This window comes from Dryobates pubescens, chromosome 7 (assembly GCF_014839835.1).
Source record: "Dryobates pubescens isolate bDryPub1 chromosome 7, bDryPub1.pri, whole genome shotgun sequence".
NCBI classification, from domain to species: Eukaryota; Metazoa; Chordata; class Aves; order Piciformes; family Picidae; genus Dryobates; species Dryobates pubescens.
Window position 1 is genome coordinate 16,264,018 of NC_071618.1, and position 19,320 is coordinate 16,283,337.

General features: G+C 40.2%; 1 protein-coding gene across 11 annotated transcripts in view; it reads right to left on the bottom strand.

Moving 5' to 3' along the window:
• Positions 1–19,320, bottom strand: part of MBNL2 (muscleblind like splicing regulator 2) — a 114,560-nt gene that overhangs the window by 12,222 nt on the left and 83,018 nt on the right. For 4 of the 11 annotated variants that reach the window (XM_054162938.1, XM_054162939.1, XM_054162937.1 and 1 more), the window contains exons 5-8: positions 18,182–18,445; positions 11,737–11,790; positions 10,898–11,051; positions 7,543–7,578 (exon numbers count right to left, since the gene is read on the bottom strand). In XM_054162938.1, the coding sequence (XP_054018913.1) occupies positions 7,543–7,578; positions 10,898–11,051; positions 11,737–11,790; positions 18,182–18,445 (508 nt within the window). Of the gene's footprint in view, positions 1–6,008; positions 6,104–7,542; positions 7,579–10,897; positions 11,052–11,736; positions 11,791–18,181; positions 18,446–19,320 lie in introns of all 11 variants that reach the window. The other 7 variants (XM_054162941.1, XM_054162945.1, XM_054162943.1 and 4 more) reach the window with 7 other exon arrangements.

Below are 19,320 nucleotides of genomic sequence, written 5' to 3' on the forward strand. Positions count from 1 at the left end.
CTTTCTGTTGGGAGAACAGGATTTTCTATAGGAGTATTTAACTCAGGACTAGAATTTTTAGACCAACATTTCAGTCAATAAAAAAGGACCAAAATTGTTCAGATATTTATTATTCACAGCAGAAGTGCTTTCCTACCTGTTATGCCATTCCATACAAGCTGCAATTGAAGCTTTTCAAATGACTAACAGGAATTTTGTTTAGGCTCTTATTTGTATACCAGTACTAAAGATGTAAATAACACTTGTTTTCCCTTCCCACCTTCCTTCTCAAAAGCTTGCTTTTAAACAATTAAAAATGCCATTTCTTAGTACCTTCCAGACTTTTCAATTCATTTTCTCCTTGCAGTACTACTCTTGTTTTCAAGTTCAGCAGGTTTCCACAGGAAGAAAGAGAACTTGAAAAAGAAAACATCCTTGTGAGCAGCACTGAGGACAGCCCTCTGACCAGCCGGAAGGCTTCCCAGGGTTAGATGGGTGGACTAGAGAGGAAGCCCTTTCTGGGGCCACAGGGAATATTTGCAAGAGGGAGCCTTATGTAGAAAGAGAAATTATCTTGAGTAGATTGCCACATGACATTTGAATTTGAGAAGAATTTGCCTCCTTTGGGAGTGGTGGCTGCCTTTGTGGGCACCTTGGCAAGGAGAGGTGTGCAGCTGCTGCCTGTCTCATCTCCCCCCGCTCCAGAGGGACCTGCCACATGCGGTATCTCAAAGCCCTGTTAAGCATTTGGCATGTTTGTATTTTATTCTACAGTAACTATTTTCTTGAATTCCAGGGCAAATATTTTAATTGTCCTTTTGTTCTTGGCACTCGAATGGAATGTAACTATTTTATTTTCGCTTCATTGTATTTTCACAGATTTTGACAAAACTGAAGGCTACAGAATGATTTCATAATTAATATCTGCATAATTGCCACCCAGTTCAGTGTGAACACTGAGGCATAATTTAAAACAGCTGTGCTGGATAAATCACAAGCCTTAGCATGAGGCACCCTGTTGATCACATTTATTTTATTTTTTTCCAGTCTATGACTATTTTGCTGTTCCACTGCATCTGCCTTTTATTTTTTTTCCTTCTTGGTTAAAGGTCATGTAACCATTAGAATGATGTTGGCACTAAGCAACATCTTTAAGCATCAGTCTCCACAATGCTATTTTTATACTATCAGTCTGTGGCCCATTTTCATTGCTACAGAAAACAAAGCCATGTGCTGTTCTGTACTGAAGTGATGTGAGCAAGTCTATTTTAATTTGGAATTTGTAATTGCCCTGTAATACCCAAGAACTAAGGAAGCACCCACTGAGCTTGAAGACACATTAAATCAGAGAAATGCTGGTGTCTTAACCTCCTGCTGCAGTCAGTGGAGTGATACAACAGCCAGGAAGCCAACAGAGTCCAGAAATCACTTCATATGATCACCCACTGCAGGCTCAAGATATTTGCTCAACAGGCTTTTAGTACTGTTTGGGCTAAGGTCTCCTGCCTGTCATCCAGCTGCCAGTTCAGAAGCATGCAGATTTGTCTATAGGTCCCCTGTTGCCAAGCTTGTCAACATGTCTTGGATAACCTAGACACCCAAGGTTATGTCAGGACAATCTTAAACGTCAGTAGACACATGTGTAGGCAACTGAACCAAGACCTGCATGAATTTTGAAGGTTAAGAAAGACTATTCTCCAGACTTCATCTGGCTGTGCTCACAAACTTCACAGTCTAAAATGGATACTTAAACTTCTAGCTTGCATGCAGACATATTCAGACAGCAACACTTAGGTGTCTTAATTTCAGGCTGAGTCCTAACCTTTTATGCTTGTGGGACTCACTGAAGCATACACATAAGCGAACCAATAGGAAGGCTTTCTGCTTAGAAATTGAAAGCCCTCCCAGTGCAGGTGTTTGCATTATTCAAAACTGAAACTCAGTCCCAGAATTCAGAATAACACCTTTCTCACATAATGCTAGGACACATCATCCTCTGCAAAATCTCACAGCTACCTGTGAGTGAAGTTGAGCAGGTAACAGCTTCCTTGCTTGCTTGAGTACTGCTTGCCCACTAGCTACAGGAGTAATAATTGAAAGCTTTGTTCAAGGTCTCTGAAGTAGGTATTTACACACAGTTACTGTATTCATATTTTAAATACACGTGACATACCTCTGCCCACATGTATGCACTAGAGGGAGCCAGGACCAAGCCCTCCATATACACTAACACTGCTTCTCATTCTCATTTGACACTATGTGGATTTTGCAGGTTCCATTCTCCAAGAAAACATTGTGAGTATCCCTGAACAACAACTGAACATAAGTTCATTAAAGATCTAAGCCTGAAGTGAAATTAAGCAGCTGCAGCTTCCAGCCCCCCTCTGTTGAGAATGACTGGAACAGTTTGAAAAGTGGGAAGACAAAAAAGGGAAAGATATCTCACCTCTGACAGGTCATGGTCATCATGTATCTTTGGAAGGCCACCTGCCTTTCACTGGAAAACCCAAACTGAAGTCCCCTCACTTCTCATCACAGCCTGACAGCTAGTGTAAGTGGGAACACCCCCTCACAAGATGTCCACATGCAGTGAACAGCAACACCACCAGCTCTTTTACCAACCGAGCCATTTTTTAATCAGGATTTTTGAAACAGGATTTGCTAAAGCATTTTTTGCTCCATCTTGGTTTTACTGCACTGAACCAAACCGATGCTCTCCCACTGTGAAGTACACGGCAGGAAAATGATTTTGGTTTTAAAACCTAACTTCTGTAAGTGAGGGAAAGCAGAAGACTTCCAGTTTTCCACATATTCTTAACTGCTGTCACCCAGCAGAGATGTACTACAGTATAGCCTTTACCCTACACAATCTTCTTATGTGCCTCATGCCATACACTGAGCACTCAATGCACAGAGCTGCTGTCCGAGCATGACCGAATGCGTGTTTTGAGCTGTGACTGATGCTACTCTCAAAAAGAAGAGACATACTCACGACAGAAGACATAGTTCATCTTTTTTTTCCCAAAATGTAAGATGATGGCTTACACTGAATAATTTACTAGATCCCACAGAGTTGTTAGGGCTTTTTAGCCACCAGCCCAGATTCCCTAACTTTCGGGATGCTGACTTTTCCTTCCCCTGGTGCTTCAAGGACATCGGGATCATCACACTCAACACAAGGAAGTCCAGCAATCTTTCCCCAGGCCAGAATATGAAGCCAAATGGTATCGAGCTAAATGATTAAGCCCTGCCGCAACTTTCTTTCTGTGACTGTTATTAGAAGCTGTGGGACCTGAAATGGGAGCTGAAGGTTGCAGGTTGATTTTAGAAATGCAGAAAAGACACTGGAAAGAGGAAATTGTGTCCCATGGATATGTAAAGCAGTGTGGCACAGACCTGAAAGGAAATTTTATCTGGATGGGAAGTTAATTACCTGTTCTTTCTGTGTTTCCTGAACTGTAGAAATACTGAGAGCAAGGACCACAGAGCTGCTATGGGGCCTTTCCCAGTGCTGTAGCTTTGTCTCCAGTTCTTAGGAGATTGCAAATAAACAATAAACTTAGAGATTTGTCTGTTATAAAGAAGAATTACCTTTCCCTTTTCCTTTCACATACACAACTTTTCACAGTAGCTTTTAAAGATATGCTGTAACTCAAAGACAGGAGTGAGAAGAAAAAGACAGCAATGGCACATGCTACAGAAACCACTGAGAAAAGCTCCTGGGTTTGGAATCCATCTCCTCCATGTATAGTGGTGCAGAACTTCGGTTACACACCTGTGCACCTTCTACAGGCAAGGGAAAGAGGCAGCACCTTCCACAACAATTTACCTTGCCCTGACATGGACTTCTAGAAAAGCAGACAAACTGGATGCTGAACTTCCAAATGGCTGAAGTTTAACAAGTTGAAACCCATATCTGTGTTAAACTATCCTTATAATTTAAGCACGGAGTTACATGTATACACACACATATGCAACTAAATAAACACAGAGAGGCACTTTTCATAACTCTCATTAAATGGTAAATGCTCTAATGCTCCAGTGCAAACAAAATCCACACCAGGAAAGGAGGGGCTCTGCCTGTTATCCTGTTAGATGAAAAAAGTGTATTAAGGCACACCTATGTCTCCCCAGTGACACTAATTACGTTTGTAAAAGTATTCCCATTAACTAAAATATAACCCCAAAATAACCAGACTGCTTACTGGTCCTTTTGTAGGTGTACATCTATTTATTCTGCTGCAGACATAGTCTCTCTGGCACCCAGCAGTGGGGGTGGTGGAGCTGCCCTAGCTGCATTCCCACATGGGACAGGGTCCCCAGCTGATCCTCTCCCCAAACCGTCCCATTTTCTCATAGTCCCTTGGCATCTTCAAGTCCCTCTGTTATCACTTTGGGATCACAAAACTACACTGGATGCCACAAAATAATTCTCTGCAGTAGATGCAGTCCAGGGAAGGATGGTGAAATGCACTGTTTCTCTGCTGCACTTTCCTGCTTGTCTCAAGCATGTTTTTCATTAAAACAAGCTAGCTCTTGGAAAAGAATGCACGAAATGACAACCCTCTTCTGATGAAAATGCTAGAAGCACAAATACCACAATGCTGGCAAACAAGCCTTTAAAAAACCCAACAAAACCAACACACAAAGCTGACTGGTTTGTGTTTCTTTCAGAAAGTAGGATGTATTTCAGAGGTAGTATATTTTTCCTGAATTATTATAAATAAACTCTTGCAGCAACTTCTGGTTTTCCACAGGATACTTAAATAGTTTGGGGACAGACTCAAAAAAATAAATATATCTGCTGGTATAACATTATTAAGTAAAACATCGTCACTCATTTCTTTCTAAGTGGAGGGGAATGAAACAACGAGCACACGTTTGTAGTAGGTCTGCAACAGCTTGTCTGTCTGGCCAAAAGCAACACAAGGAAAGGTGATGGGGACATAGCCCTTTGCTTTCTCTTGGTGAGCAAATCTGCTTGCTTCTTTCTTAGTCTGACCTCTCAAAACATGAGGGAAAATGGCTCTTAGGTGAAAGAGCCCAAGGACGGTCCCAAAGCAACAGAAAAGCCAGAGTGACCGAAGTGCTGTGCAAACATCTCTCATGGCAAATGCCAGATGCATCAGGGTGGCAAACTCTACAGCTGTAATGGAGGAGTCAAAGCTACACACTCTGAGCTGCAACAGGTATGTCTTCCTTTGCAACCAGGTCTTACAGGATGAAGAGGAATACTCTATCAACATTACAACTTCCATTAACATAACAAACCACAAAAGAAAAGGAGAAAATACCATCTTTCCTAGCCTCTCTCTGCCAATTACCCTAGGGGTACTTTGTGACAGTCCTTCCTTAGGGAAATAAAATTCCCAGGTTAAAGGCACACGTTCAAATATAAAGCAAGCATAGTCATAAATATCTTGAGTGCTGATTTGATCACAAGCATTTACAGAAAACACTCTATTTTGTTTCTTTTCTTTTTGTTTGTTTTGTGTGTTTGTTGTTTTTTCCCTTTGGGTTTTTTGTTTATTCATTTGGTTGGTTGGATTTTTCCCAGCTGCCTTGTCCCACATATGATTTTTGACAGCTTCCATGCTTACTAATTAGTCACTTCCACACACCACATGGAAAAGGCTACATGAACACACCTAAACATTTGAAACCTGTGATGATCTGTCTTTTGATCTTAGGAGTTAATAACAGACTTTGGTAAGTAGTCCAGTACTATGGTGATTGTAACTCCAGCTGGGTTAATTACACATTAATTAGGTACAAACATCGCAACACAAAACACAGCTACATCATTATTTGCAACAAATGTTAACTCTAAATAAGTGCAACCTGTCCCACAAACACTTGCTATAAACGACTTAGAAATCAAAGTAAAATTTGATGGGGTAAACACAGAAAAAAAAAAATTCTCTGGGAGAATTTTTTTTGTTTAAAAATAAAAGAAAAATTAAAATAAAAATCTCAGCACTCATTTAGAGTTCGGGATCTCGTGAAAGAAAGCTTTAAAAGGAGCAAACCTGATTTGCTGTGGCTGTTGCGGCGAAGGGAACACTTGTTGCAGGAGTTGTTGCTGCAGAGACAGTGGCGGCCGTAGCGTTGTGCATCATGGGTACTTTCAGGAGGGGAACCATGGAAGCAATGAACAGGAGGGTGCAGCATTATGGTAAGAGAAGTGGTATTTTTGGCATGGTGAATATCAAGAGCGGCAAGCCATCGTCATGGGTTAAACCGGCAGATGGCATGCAATCACAGTGCAAAGCGAGAAAGCGTGGCGGAGAAATAAAAAAAACAAGGGAAAATAGCTTATTACAAGTACAATTAAAGGAAGGCTGTCAACACAATCGGCGATTCCCAGAAAAAAGAGCAAGGAAAACACGGCTGTGATCTCCAAGAAGGCTATTACTTGCGCAAACCAAGCCTCTCCAAAAATAGCCTGGTAACTGAGAGTTGTTACGAGGGCAGTTTGCTTTCCTCCGGTATCGATACAAAGCATTGGGGCAAAAAAATTAGCGAAAAGACAAGACAGTGGTTTGCACTGCGAAGGAAAATTAAACACCTTTATCTCATTTTTAAAAGACAATGAAAACATTTCTTATTTTCACGTATCTTCATTCTGAAACAAGCCAGATACTGCCTGTCTTCCTTTATAATCCAATTTATGCTGGGTTTTTTTTCCCTACTAGCACTGCACAACTGTTATATTTTATCAGAGTTACATTACCATCTGTTTTGAGGCAAAAATCAGGAGGATGATTATAATAATTTTCCTGATTTAAACACTGCTTTGTGCGATCCAAAAAAAGCAAGGTCGATTTTATAAAAGTCGCTGCTTTTGCTCATTTTGAGAATGAATTCTAACCAGCATCTTCATGAGAGAATTTTTAACTCGATGTTTCAAAGGCTTGACATTTTGACTGCTTATCTGAGTAGTCCCACAAATAAAAATTGGGGGGAAAATTTTTTACAAAAAAATCACTGGGACAGGGCTACAGAATAGAAGGAAGGTTACTTTTCCGTCTTAGAGGCTGCTGCATTGGACTTCCATTCTGCATGCCCAAAATGTTAGTTCCAAGCTGCAAATACATGTAAAGGAGGAGCAAGGCTCAGATCACAGGTTTCAACAGAACCTCCATGGATCAAAGTAGGCATTTCTGGGAAACGCTGATAAAACTTTCTAACACACAGCAAAAAGGAGAAATAGGCACACCACTATGAAACTTTAAAACACTGATGAAATTTGCTGGCTTTTTTCCAGTATTTTGTGTTTTATAGTACTAGACAATATAAAATATAAAGAGAAATAAAACTTTGAAAACTGAAAAGCAGACTGGAATTCATGGTATTATGCTTTTGCAGTGTAGTTGTTATAGCAGGTGATACCGCATCTAAACTGCAACTTCCACCTACGAACCTAAAAACTCTGCAAACTCAACCAGAAGGACAAGCGAATCTTTAATTCACTCTCTAAATCTCACCTAGGACTTTTGAAACGAAGTGAATATACATCATATACATTACAAAAAGAGATCAATAAAGAGATTTGGAACCTACCAATACTGGTAGCGGGTGTCATGCACAAAACTGACCCTGCGTGTCATGCAATGATAGGTGAAAAAAGTGGATAAAGGGAAGAAACAGGTTAGCTGTTTAGAGTTAACATTCAAAGTGAGATTCAAGCATAACCACAGAGAAGTAAGTTAGTTAAATGAAACTGTAAGGTCATTCATAGTTTTGCTTTAACACAAAAAGGTGATTATGTTCTCACTAAACTCCTGGCATTATTCTGTGTACCCTACAAGGTACTTCATAAACTTTTTTACTTAGCACTTTTATCCTTTCAATTACTACCTTTGCAGAAAAAGATTTTTGCTTACAGCAAAGATCTTTGGTTAAATATCCTGTTATTTGGGAATTTTATAACTCAATGGATAATTCAGACAGTTCAATGTTGCATATATAGGCACTCACCAACTTTCTAATGTGCAGTAGAGAAAGAAATTAAAATGGAATTAGCTGATATTGTTCTGCAGGGGCTTTGCCAAATTCACATTTGATGGTAAGGTACCCGTCCTTAATGCAACACTGGAGGCATGGAGATGCTTCTGAACAAAGAAAACACTACTGCGACGATTCCCTGACCTAAACACCTCAAACTGTGTACCTACCCAGCAAAAGATTCCCAGCACATCTCAAAGATGCCCTGGAAGGACTGCTCACCTGCCACACAGTTTAGTTTTGGTGCCTAGTTCACCTTTAACCTTTCTGGGAAGACCAAATGAAAAAAGAAAGAAAAAACCCAAAGAACTGTATTTTCAGGACAGCAAGCTGGTGAAGGCCAGCAGGTAAGGAGACTAGTCCCAGGTACACACATATTTGATACAAAATCAAATATGCTTCCGGTATTCGTGCTTAATTACTATCATGTCCCCTTCTCAGACCGTCACAGTAGCAGTGTAACTATGAATGACCTTACCCAAGAACATTCCCCAGAGAATACACAAAGTTCCTCCTCTTAGAGGCTATAGAAACAGTAACGAACAGCAATGGGAAGAGAGAAAAGACCTGCTGTTTTCAAGATCATTCATCAAACAGTGAGGAGAAGGTGACAAAGCAATCAAACTGATGTAAAACAAAGTGCAGAACTTTGGAGCTAAGCCATGCTACGTCAAGCCCCACACTTTCTATTAGGGGAGCAAGTGGTTAAGAAAGCAGAGAAGTTATATAAAACAATTAAGTTTTATATATATTCCAGCAGCAAAACTTGTCTTAAATTTGAACTTAACACACACACACACACACACACACACAAGGAACACATTTGAAAATTACACCAGTTCAGAAAATATCACATAATAATTTAAAATCCAACAGATCGTGTCATGCATTGCTCCTTAGACTTGGGTGGCATGACAGGCCTTGCACTCACCAAATCCAACCTTCCTAGGAAATGTAGGATTATCAAGTGCATGTAACATCTTTAATGAAAAGCTTATGACACCCACTCATATAGAGGGGGTTCCCCTCTCCTAACTTCCTCCCACACACCACTCCTCTCTCTAACACCCTTTCGAGGTGCTGATGTTGTTTGCAAAGAGTAACACTTTTAGAAAGGTTTTCTATGCTGGGCTTGGGCTCCATCTGCTATACTATCCCTCTGTTTTCCCCTCTTTCATGCATTTGTTTCAGGGCTTGCCAACAATCTGGCCTTTAAGATTTGGTATCAAGATCCGCCCATCCCTGTCCTCTGAAAATTTTAAGATAGAACTGTAATTATAACCATTAGCTGGAAAGGGGGATGGACAACGAAAAACACAAAGAATGAGCTACTTAAGGAAGCGTGAGCACTCCAAAAGTCTGGAAAATATCCAAATGGTATTTTGCTGAAAAAGGTTTAAACTACTGCATTTTGCACAGTTAATTTAAAATCCTCGGCAATTGCAAGTAATAGCAACAGGCCCTGAAAGGGAGTGCTGAGGAAAAGGAATAATGCGTATCGTACTGCAAAATCGCGGGGCTAGGATGTAAAACAAGCTTGTGGAGATTTCCGTACCTTTGTAAGCACAGGGCAGCCTTCCATTCATGTCCAAATAAGCAGACTTGCAATTTATTATTTTATTTTTTTTCCAAGCACTCCCATAAATGTCAGTGTGTTTCTGCCACAGATATTCTGGTGCACCAATGCGCTAAAAATACAGCAAGCTATAACTTACTATTATAAATACAGGGGCAGGCTCCAAGGTTGTTACTCAGGCCTTATAGCAAAATTCCACGAAGTCAAAGCCATCTGTGTTTGTTTTTATCTTTAAACACATATGGGAATGCTGATAGATTGGGAAATCATTATGTGTTGCGTTTCATTCCTTGTTTAACCCACATTATTTCTATAAACTAAAAAGGCATTGCTGAAATGTCAAGTGCATTTGCAAACACGGAGTTTTAAATGATTCTGGAAGTTCACACTTGATAACATTCTGGTACGAAAATATGTAATTTGATAATCACAAATGAAATCGCACATTCACTAGGCAGGATGTTTACCATTGGGAAATCTGGAGTGGGAGTGACTGACATAATGTAGAGGTTTATGTTGTTATTGTTTACACAAGCACTTAACACATTCTTTCTCTCACTGTTAAAAGAGAAACCCTGCCACCAGCCATGGTGCAGTTCAAGTCATCTCTGAATCATAGAATGCTCTGATAGTTACAGACTTCTGAGCACTGAAATGCAAATTATGGTCACTCATATTCAGATCATCCTAATGAAGAATTATAACCCCAGACAGCTACTAGCCACAATTGCTAGGAAAAGTTCTGGTGGCATTCCAAAGTAACAACCACGAAAACACGCCTGATGCCTTAAAGCCCTTCAGTGCAGCTGCGGGAAGCAATGTGTTTGGTCAGGGCTTCCACGCAGATACCCATTGGCTGGTGCTCCCCTTTTCTTGCTCTGCTTTTGTGCAGGTGGGGTAAGCCCTGTGGCTCCAAAACAGCTCCCAAGGGAGCAGGAGGATGTGCCTTGCTCACAGCACAATTTCTGCGGCACCTCTGAAGCATGATGCTTTTCCCAGCATTTCTGCTAGTGGATCTTTGCCTTCTCATCTCCTAGGAGAGCACTGGCAGATAAAAGTCAAAATACAGCCAATTTAAAGCAGGTAAAAAATGGGTCAGACTGCAGACAATGATCAACAAGGCTATGAACGTGAAAAGCAGCCTAGTGGCACATTGAAATACTTCTGCTTCGATTCTCATACTTTGCAGAAGGAAGGAAAGTAACGTATAAATATCTGTGCAGACTTCACCTCAAGTAGGGCAGAGAACATAATGAAACCTTTTTTAAAGTGCAACTGCCTGACGTGGAGGCTGCCTAAGGAACACAAAATCAGTTCAACGTGAGTACAACATACCTGTTGGGATAAAGGCTGCATGTTGCTGCAACTGAGCATTGGCAAGAGCCTGTTGATAGTGCAAGACACTGGGATTGAAAACGGCACTGGCACCATTGCTTTTTTCAAGTGCTTGTCTCTTTGGTAAAGGGTGAAGAACACCAGGAGGAAAGGCCTGTAAATAAGAAAGTTAGTTAAAAGGGTGCCATTTTTAAGACTTTGTCGGTAACACATACATAAATACAAAAAAAAACTTCTTATTTTTTAAAGCAGCTAAAGATGCCTCGCCATGCATATTAACTCAAAGCACAGCAATGTAAAATGAGTGAGATTTTGTTATTGGTAGCAAAAGCGTGGTACTATTAACCTAAAACTGTAGCAGCACAACTACTGAAAAGAAAGGCCTTTAAAGCAACGAAAATGGCATTGCCTTTAAATAGGTTTTCAAATATTAACAGGGAGAAAAAACCACTTGTGTTTCATTGCCAAGTATTTTCTTTTTTTTAAAGTTTAAATACCGTTTCCTATTATTACCCAGATTAATGGATTACGTTAAGCGTTTTCAATTACAGAAGCAGTTTTGTCTCAATTCGACTTTTCATGAGAGGATATTTAAAAAAATGAAACCATGTTAGGAACCAAACTAAATTGTCTGCGTTTATTACGTATGAGAATGAGATGGATAAATAGAGTTTCTGGTAAATCAACGAGTATGTGAAATCATTTCCGGTTGATGTTCAAAAGTAAAGCGATACAAATTTCATTAGTTGCTTTCTCTGAAAACAAAACAAAACAAAATAATAATAGTAATAAAAAAAAAAAAAGCTACATGCAAAGCAAAAGGTGAAAGGTCAAAGTACCAGGTCTACAGTTGCTTCGAGAGGTCGCTTCATTGCTTTGGCAGTCGACTGAGTCTTTTAATAACAGGCAGCGAGCACATGATGGCAGTGGGCCAATGGGATTCAAGCGAATTAACATACAGGTAAACAGCAAGCAGAGGTGCATCATGGGAACGGCATTGCATTTGTGGATAGGTGAGAAGGAAAAAAATATTCTGAATGCAATATACAACATACAAAACACTAGGCATGCACAACAACAAAAATGTCTTCTAAAGAAATGAATATTACATTTCAAATTAGTACCGAAGCAAAAATGCATCTACTATACCTTAGTTAAAAGCATATAAGAGAGTAAAATATAGATGTTTGAAATTCAGGAAAGTTGAGTAAAACAGCAGCTTGCAGACACTATTAAGCATTATATAAACACTTCACAGAGATGCAGAAACTTTTACGGATACGCCCATAAGAATTCCTGATAAGTTAGTCACGTCACATTTTAAAGCAGAAAAATCAATTTGGAAGGCTACTTTTTCAAATGTAAAGCACTAGTGAAAGTTGTAATGCATTACAAATGCTATTAACATCAGTGCTTGCAAGGTGAGGGCCTTTTAATCACGAGAAGTGTGCTGTTCAATAGATTTGGGGTTCAAAATGAGAGAAGTTCTCCTTTTCCAATACAAAGCAGAATAAGTACAATGTCTAGTTATACTAACTTATCATTAATTCCACTTTTTTTTTCCTTTTTCTTTTTTTTCCCCTACAGCTGGGTCACTTTTGCAGATTTTTTTTTCCTTGTAACTTACCACATTACATTGAGAGGGAAAAAAAATCTTTCAGAATTTAAAACATATTTTCTGAATTTTGCTACGACCTTCAGTAGTAGCTTCAGGAGCAGGGAGTAAGAACACTGTGCTCCCAGTGCATGAGCAAACGTTGAATGATGTGTAATGATACTAATACAGCATTATGATGATTTTTTTAAATTAAGTATTTAGGTGTAGTACATAGGCACATACATTTATGTACACTTCCGTAAGAAGATCAAATTTACAGCTGATATGATTGCTTCTCTAAAATATCTTCTCATATAAAATATTTGTGTAATATTACTTGGTGCAAATAATTCTTACAAATCTTTAGAAAGGAAAGGAAGATTTCAGAAATGAGAATTCTTACTTTTGTTACTTAAACACAGACTGATATTTAGCTCTTTTCAAGAAATGCAGACTATGTCTATCTTGACATCAGTATGTGGAAATAGGGAACAAAAGTAGGAAAAAAAAAAAAGGGCAAGGCACAAAATGCCTAAAAAATGCTTATGATCACAAGATTAGCTAGTTGCCAGCAGCGTATTTTGCAGAATAGCTCTCACTTTGCCTATTCCTTGGCCCTGGCTCTGTTGCACCTACGTGGTATGAAGCTTCCCGACACACTCCTCGCCTCTCCTTCAGCACTTTTCTGGATTACATACCCTGGTCTACAGGATCTAGGACTGTCTGGGTCCAAGACTCAGACATAACAAGAAACTCCTAGTGCAAAGTGGAGATCTAGAAAGCATTCTTGTACCTCAGCAAGCTGCTGTGCTGCTGAAGTGCAGCACCCTCATGGAGGACACCACTCTGTCTGCACGGGGCACAGCCTCAGATCTACTCTGCATCCACTATGAATGGAAGACTACAAGAAGGTGAAGCATTATGACTGAATTCAGTGCTATGTCATTATGAAGTCCACAAACTCAAATCAACATAATTAAGAGCAAAGCATCTCAGGTAATTACCTTTATCATACAAATGCAGATCTTATCTAATCTCACTTGTTAACTTCTTATCTCTGTGTTTATGATTGCCTTCCTCCATTTCTCCATGCACTTCATAACCTCACCTCCCTATTTTGAGGCTTTCTGATGGTTTTCCCCTCATTTTTCCGCATCAAGTTCAGTCTCACAGATTTCCTAGACTGAAGGCTTTAACTTGACCTGGTTGTAGACCTACTTAATCATCAGCCTTTTTTCCATGCTGTCTCTCCCTCTTTTCAGGCTTTCAGACTGACTGCCCATTTTTCTCTCTTTCGTCCTGATACCAAAATCTCCTCTTTCTGTTCCATCAGGTTTTCTCTTGCTCAACATCTGATCTTATATAACTACCAAAAAAAGTAATAATCAATGGCTATAAACTGGAGATGAAAAGGCTATGGAAAGGCTGTGGAAAGGAAATAAAGACTATAATAAAAATTATCATACCGAGGCACAGTGTTTGTCTGCTGTATATCACATTGGTACACTGTAGTATCTCCTGGAATATGAACAAAAGCAGAGGCCTGCACAGATGTGCATGAATCTCCTAACTAAAATCAAATGAAAGAAGGGAAATACACAAGAAGTGGAAGAAGGCCCTGAATGAGGAAAGGAGGCATGAGGACACCACAGCCTGAGCTTGCAGGGATGGGTTAGGAGAGCCAAAGACCACTTGGAGCTGAATCAGGCAAGGGATATGAAGGACAACAAGAAGGGTTTCTCCCAGTGTATCAGCAACAAAAGGGAGAATAGGGAAAATGTGGGCCTGCTGTTGTATGGGGCAGGTAACGTGGTGATACAAGACACAGAGATGGCTGAGGTACTGAACACCTTCTCCACATCAGTCTTTACTGACCTTTGGCCACTGGGAGACTAGAGAGAAAGGCTGAGGTGAAGATTTACCTTTAGAGAAGGAGGATCACACTTAGAAACATCTAAACAAACCAGATGCATACAAACTCATAGGACCTAACAGGATGCACTGATGGGTGTTGAGGGAGCTGGCCAATGTCATTGCAAGCCACGCTCAATTATCTTTGAAAGATCCCTGCCACTAGGTTTAAGTTCCCAAAGGCTACAGGAAAGGAAATGATACTCTTATCTTTAAAGTGGGCAGGAAATAAGGTCCAATGAATGACAGGTTGGTCAACCTCACCTCAATCCCTGGGATAGCAATCTAGCAAATCCTCCCAAAACCTATCTCTAAACACATGAAAGCAAAGAAGGTGATGAGGAGTAGTCAGCATAGATTTACAGATGAGAAAGTGTGTTTTAACCAGCCTGACAGCCTTCTGCAATGAGACTGGCTTGGTGGGCGAGGGAAGAACAATGAATGTCTTTTCAGAAAGATTTTCCAACACTGTCTCCCATTTCACAGACAAACATACTTGGTATGGGCTAAATGGGAAATAGTCAGGTGGGCTGAAAATTGGCTCAACTGCCAGGGTCAAAGGGCTGTGATCAGCAACACAAAGTCCAGCTGGAGGCCAGTCACTAGTGGTGTAGAACTCGGAGGACTTGCTGACAGACAAGATAGATGTGCTGCCACTCAGAGGAACCTGAAAAGGCTAGAGAAATGGGCACAGAGGAACCTCACTAAGTTCAGCAAAGAGAAATACCAAGCCCTGCACCTAGAGAGTAACAAGCCCAGGTACAAGTACATGCTGGTGGCCACCAAGTCTTGGCAGAAAAGGCCCTCAGGGTCCTTGTGGACACCAAGTTGACACAAGCCAACAATGTACCCTCACAGAAAAGGTAGTTGACAGCATCCTAAGCTGCATTAGCAGTGTGCGGAAGGTGATCCCTACCCTTTACTCAGCACCAGTGAGGCCGCATATGGAGTACTATGTCCAGGTCTGAGCACTTTGGTACAAGAAAGACATGGACATACTATAAAACAGTCCCATAAAGAGCCATGAAGTTTACTAAGGAACTGGAATACCTCTTATATGAAGAAAGGCTGAAACAACTGTGACTGTTCAGCCTGCAGAAGACAAGACACTGGGAGATCTCACCAATGTATGCAAATACCTGACAGAGAAGTAAAGATGGAGCCGTATTCTTCTCATCAGTGCTCAGTGAGAGGATAAAAGGCAATGGGAACAAACCTAAACACTCTAAATTCCATTTAAATATAAGATTGCTTGATTTATTACTGAAAGCATGATCTAACCATGGAGCAGGTTGTCAAGAAAAGTTGTGGAGTCTCCATCCTTGGAAACTTTCAAAAGCCAATCAGGTATATTTGCTCTAGCTCAGCTGGCTTGAGCAGAGGGATTGGACTAGGTGAACTTCATAGGTCCTTTTCAACATCAACTGTGAATTTACATTTTCATTTAGGCTGTACATTCTTCAGTGACTTTTTATATGCTCTGATGAATATTTGGAGCTCCCCGAGTACAATGACAGACAACACTGCCCCCTAACACACTTCACACTTAAGCTGTACACAGTCTATAGCCTCTTTCACAGTGTCTTTCCCCTTTCCTTTTACTTCAAATTGTGAGGTCACATAAGATATCTGAATAAGAAATCCTAAACTTCAGCATACAGAAATACAGATAAGGCATTTTCTGCAAGGTCCTACACTGCAGAATTCTTTGACCTTCAGTGGTCTTATAGACCACAATGCTCATGTATATGAGTACCCTTTGAACCAGACCAACACAACCATGTCCCACAGGAAGGAAAACCTCTCAGACACATTTTCAGCTTGGGAATGAACTGAAAGCAAACTCTGCAGGTAATCATTTGTATTTTTGCCTTAATTTTGCTCTCAAGATCCAAGTGAGTATTTTTGATTGTTCCTGGGTAGCCTTGCAGGCATGTATCCTTTCTACCATGTTTTTGGGGGTTGTTTTGGTTTATTGCCATTCCTGTGATTTTTTCATTCACTCCACCTGATTGTTTCAAATGCATTTAAAAAAAAATAGTTGGATTGTAAAGAATCTTTTCTGTTTGGTAGTCTAAATATGCCATTAAAATATTTTGTACATATTTTTCTGCAAAACGTTATCCTGAATTAGAGGTTCCTGCTGCTTCTCCTGTGACATTAGAACGCTAATATTTCAATTCTGTCTTTCCAAAGATGCTTCATCTTGCTTTGAGGCTAATGCAACTCCAATTATGGCTTATTTAAAATCATGGGATATAAATTCAGCTATTACTGAAGCACAAAGAAATTAATCTCTCTCTCTTTTTTAGTATATTGCCTAGAAATATTACATTCTCTAAATGGACAATAAATATTGTACAATAGAAGCTAACTAGAATGAAAAAACAATCTCCTTTGCTCTTAGTTTCCAGATGGTATTCAATTTCTGCAAGCACAGGAAAGTTTAACTAAAAGTCACCCAATCTGAAACAGACTGTGGATACTATAAGAGAAATAATATTAAAACTTAAGGAACGTTCCTCTGTTTGGAAGCTTACTTTCTTGCATAACTTACCCTTTGTCCCTCAGAAAGTCTGGTCTTTGCTAATACGCTAAATACAATAGCTTGGGCTACTTATATACTGTACTGTATTGTGTTCCTGGTAGGCTTTTACCCAGAGAATAACTGTACTGTCTATAACTATTGTATGCACTGCCCACAAGTCCACAAACCACATCTGCTTCATTGTTCATCCACTGCCAGCAATAAGGACAATGACTCTTTGATTTGCTGCCAGCAATCTCGTCTTCCAAGTCAGATTCTGCATGCTTGATTTATTTAACTTTATCAATACCACTCTATTTAAATTTATCAACCTTCCTGGTAGCAACCGTAAGAGAGATCCGATACTGGTAAATAGATGGGCTGACTCCTCTGAAGAGTTTTAAGAGCAAGCTTAAAAGATCTGAAAATGGAAAGCTCTCAATCTCTTTTCCTCTGACTATAGTTACTATGCTTTTTCTTCATGATTCCCATTTAGTTTACTACCCCATAATTCAAATAATTTCTGAGAGAGGCAAGGATAGTCTCCAGGCAGGAGATTCATCTAACAAAGTTCAAAAATACACAGTCAGCAGTTTTTAGTCACAGGGGACAGGCGTGTATCTTTCTCATCCTCAGACAGGCACTAATGGTGGATCAGATGAACGTGCTGTTTTTTCTTCACTACCTATAAAGTGAGACCAAGGAAGCTAGGCTAGACTCAGATATCTAACTGTCTGATATCAAGGGTGGGGTGAGTTGAATCTCAATACAGGTTTCTTCTCTACTACTGATCTCTGAAGCAAAAGGTCTCTTTGTTTTTCTTCCTCTTCTTCCAAATTTCCACATGTATATCTGTCATTAAAGAGCTAAACCAGCATATGTGCCCCTCTTTTTCCAGGGGATGTTGAAGACTACCAATTTTGTTTCTGTTTGCAAATACTAGGGGTAAATTTAACATATAATTAAGGCAGGGAACAGAAGTGGTATAGAGTGTCATTTGCTTCACTGTCTTGGATAGAAATACAGCAATAAAATAAGGGCATAAAGAAAAAAGTGCTTCCTCCCATCAAGCAATACAGGTAATTTCATTAATTCTTATCTTTTAACAAAACAAATTAAAAAAATAAACAATTTAAAAAAATAGAGGCAAAAGAGAAAAGAAAGTATAAGCAAACAGCATTAAATTGAAGCAAAATAGGCATCAAAGAGCTTCTGTCAAAAAAAGGCAGCCATATATGCCAGCACTTACCATCACAGTCGCAGCTGCCGCAGCTGCCTGGGCTGCCACTGCAGCCTGGTTGGCTTGGTGTTGCGCCGCTTTGATTTTGGCCTGCAAATGTGCAGGAGGGTGAAAATACTTGCATTTCTCCCTCATGCAACGACCTTTTATGTAATCCATACACACGGTTACAGTGTTGTCGTTTGTGTCAATCATTGTGCTGTCTGCTGGATGCGCAAAGCGGCAATCAGTCTCTCCACGTGCACAGTTTCCCCGCTGGAACTCCCTGCACACCTACATGCAAAACAACACCCGTTGCAGGGGAAGAACTTGACACAATGCAAAGGGACAGGGAGAGCCCCATGCCCCCAAAAGATAGACCTTACCCCTTCCCCAGTTAAAGTTTCTCAGTGAACTGAATTTAACAAACTTTCCACCTTCTTCTGGGAAAGGGCAATGCATCTAGGTTACCCTTGCGTACTTGGCTCCTCAGGCAGCTCTGCGGTACGGCGGCTAAATGAACTTGACATGCAACAGAAGCATTCCCAAATACCTTCTGTTTTTCCTGTCTAGAAAACACCTGAGAAGGATACCTACTGAAGCAACTGCCCCTGCATAAGTAGCTGGGAATAACAAAATACTCATTCCCTTTCTGGCTACACCTTATATTCTTGAAGCTCCATCAGTAGGGAAGGAGTTTCTCTTGCTTAGACCCAGGCAAATGATGCACTTCATGTTTTATGGACTCTACAGACAAAACAGGGAGCCTCCTCAGAAACTATTTTCAAAAATTAACACAACGAACACACTGATTTATAAAGAAGAAACGTGCTCTAGACACTAGGCTTTTGGGAAAGGACATTCATTTCTGCAAGAGCCATTTGGCCTGCTTGCTTCCTTGGATCACAGATTCCACTGAGCCCAGCCATGCAGAGATCCGTCAATACCAGGGAGACTCTGCGCATAGCTGGCGGCTTGCCCCTTTAGCCGGCTGCAGGGTTGGTAACATTCGATGTTTCCATTTGTAGCTCAAGGCTGAAGGGCTGTAACATTCCTTTAATATCAATCCATAAGGCTATAAAATTCCCCTCGTATTAGTCCATAGAAAAACTGGGACAGAATTAATAATGAAATAAAAAGCTTGTTAGCTATTTCATCCAAAGATACCT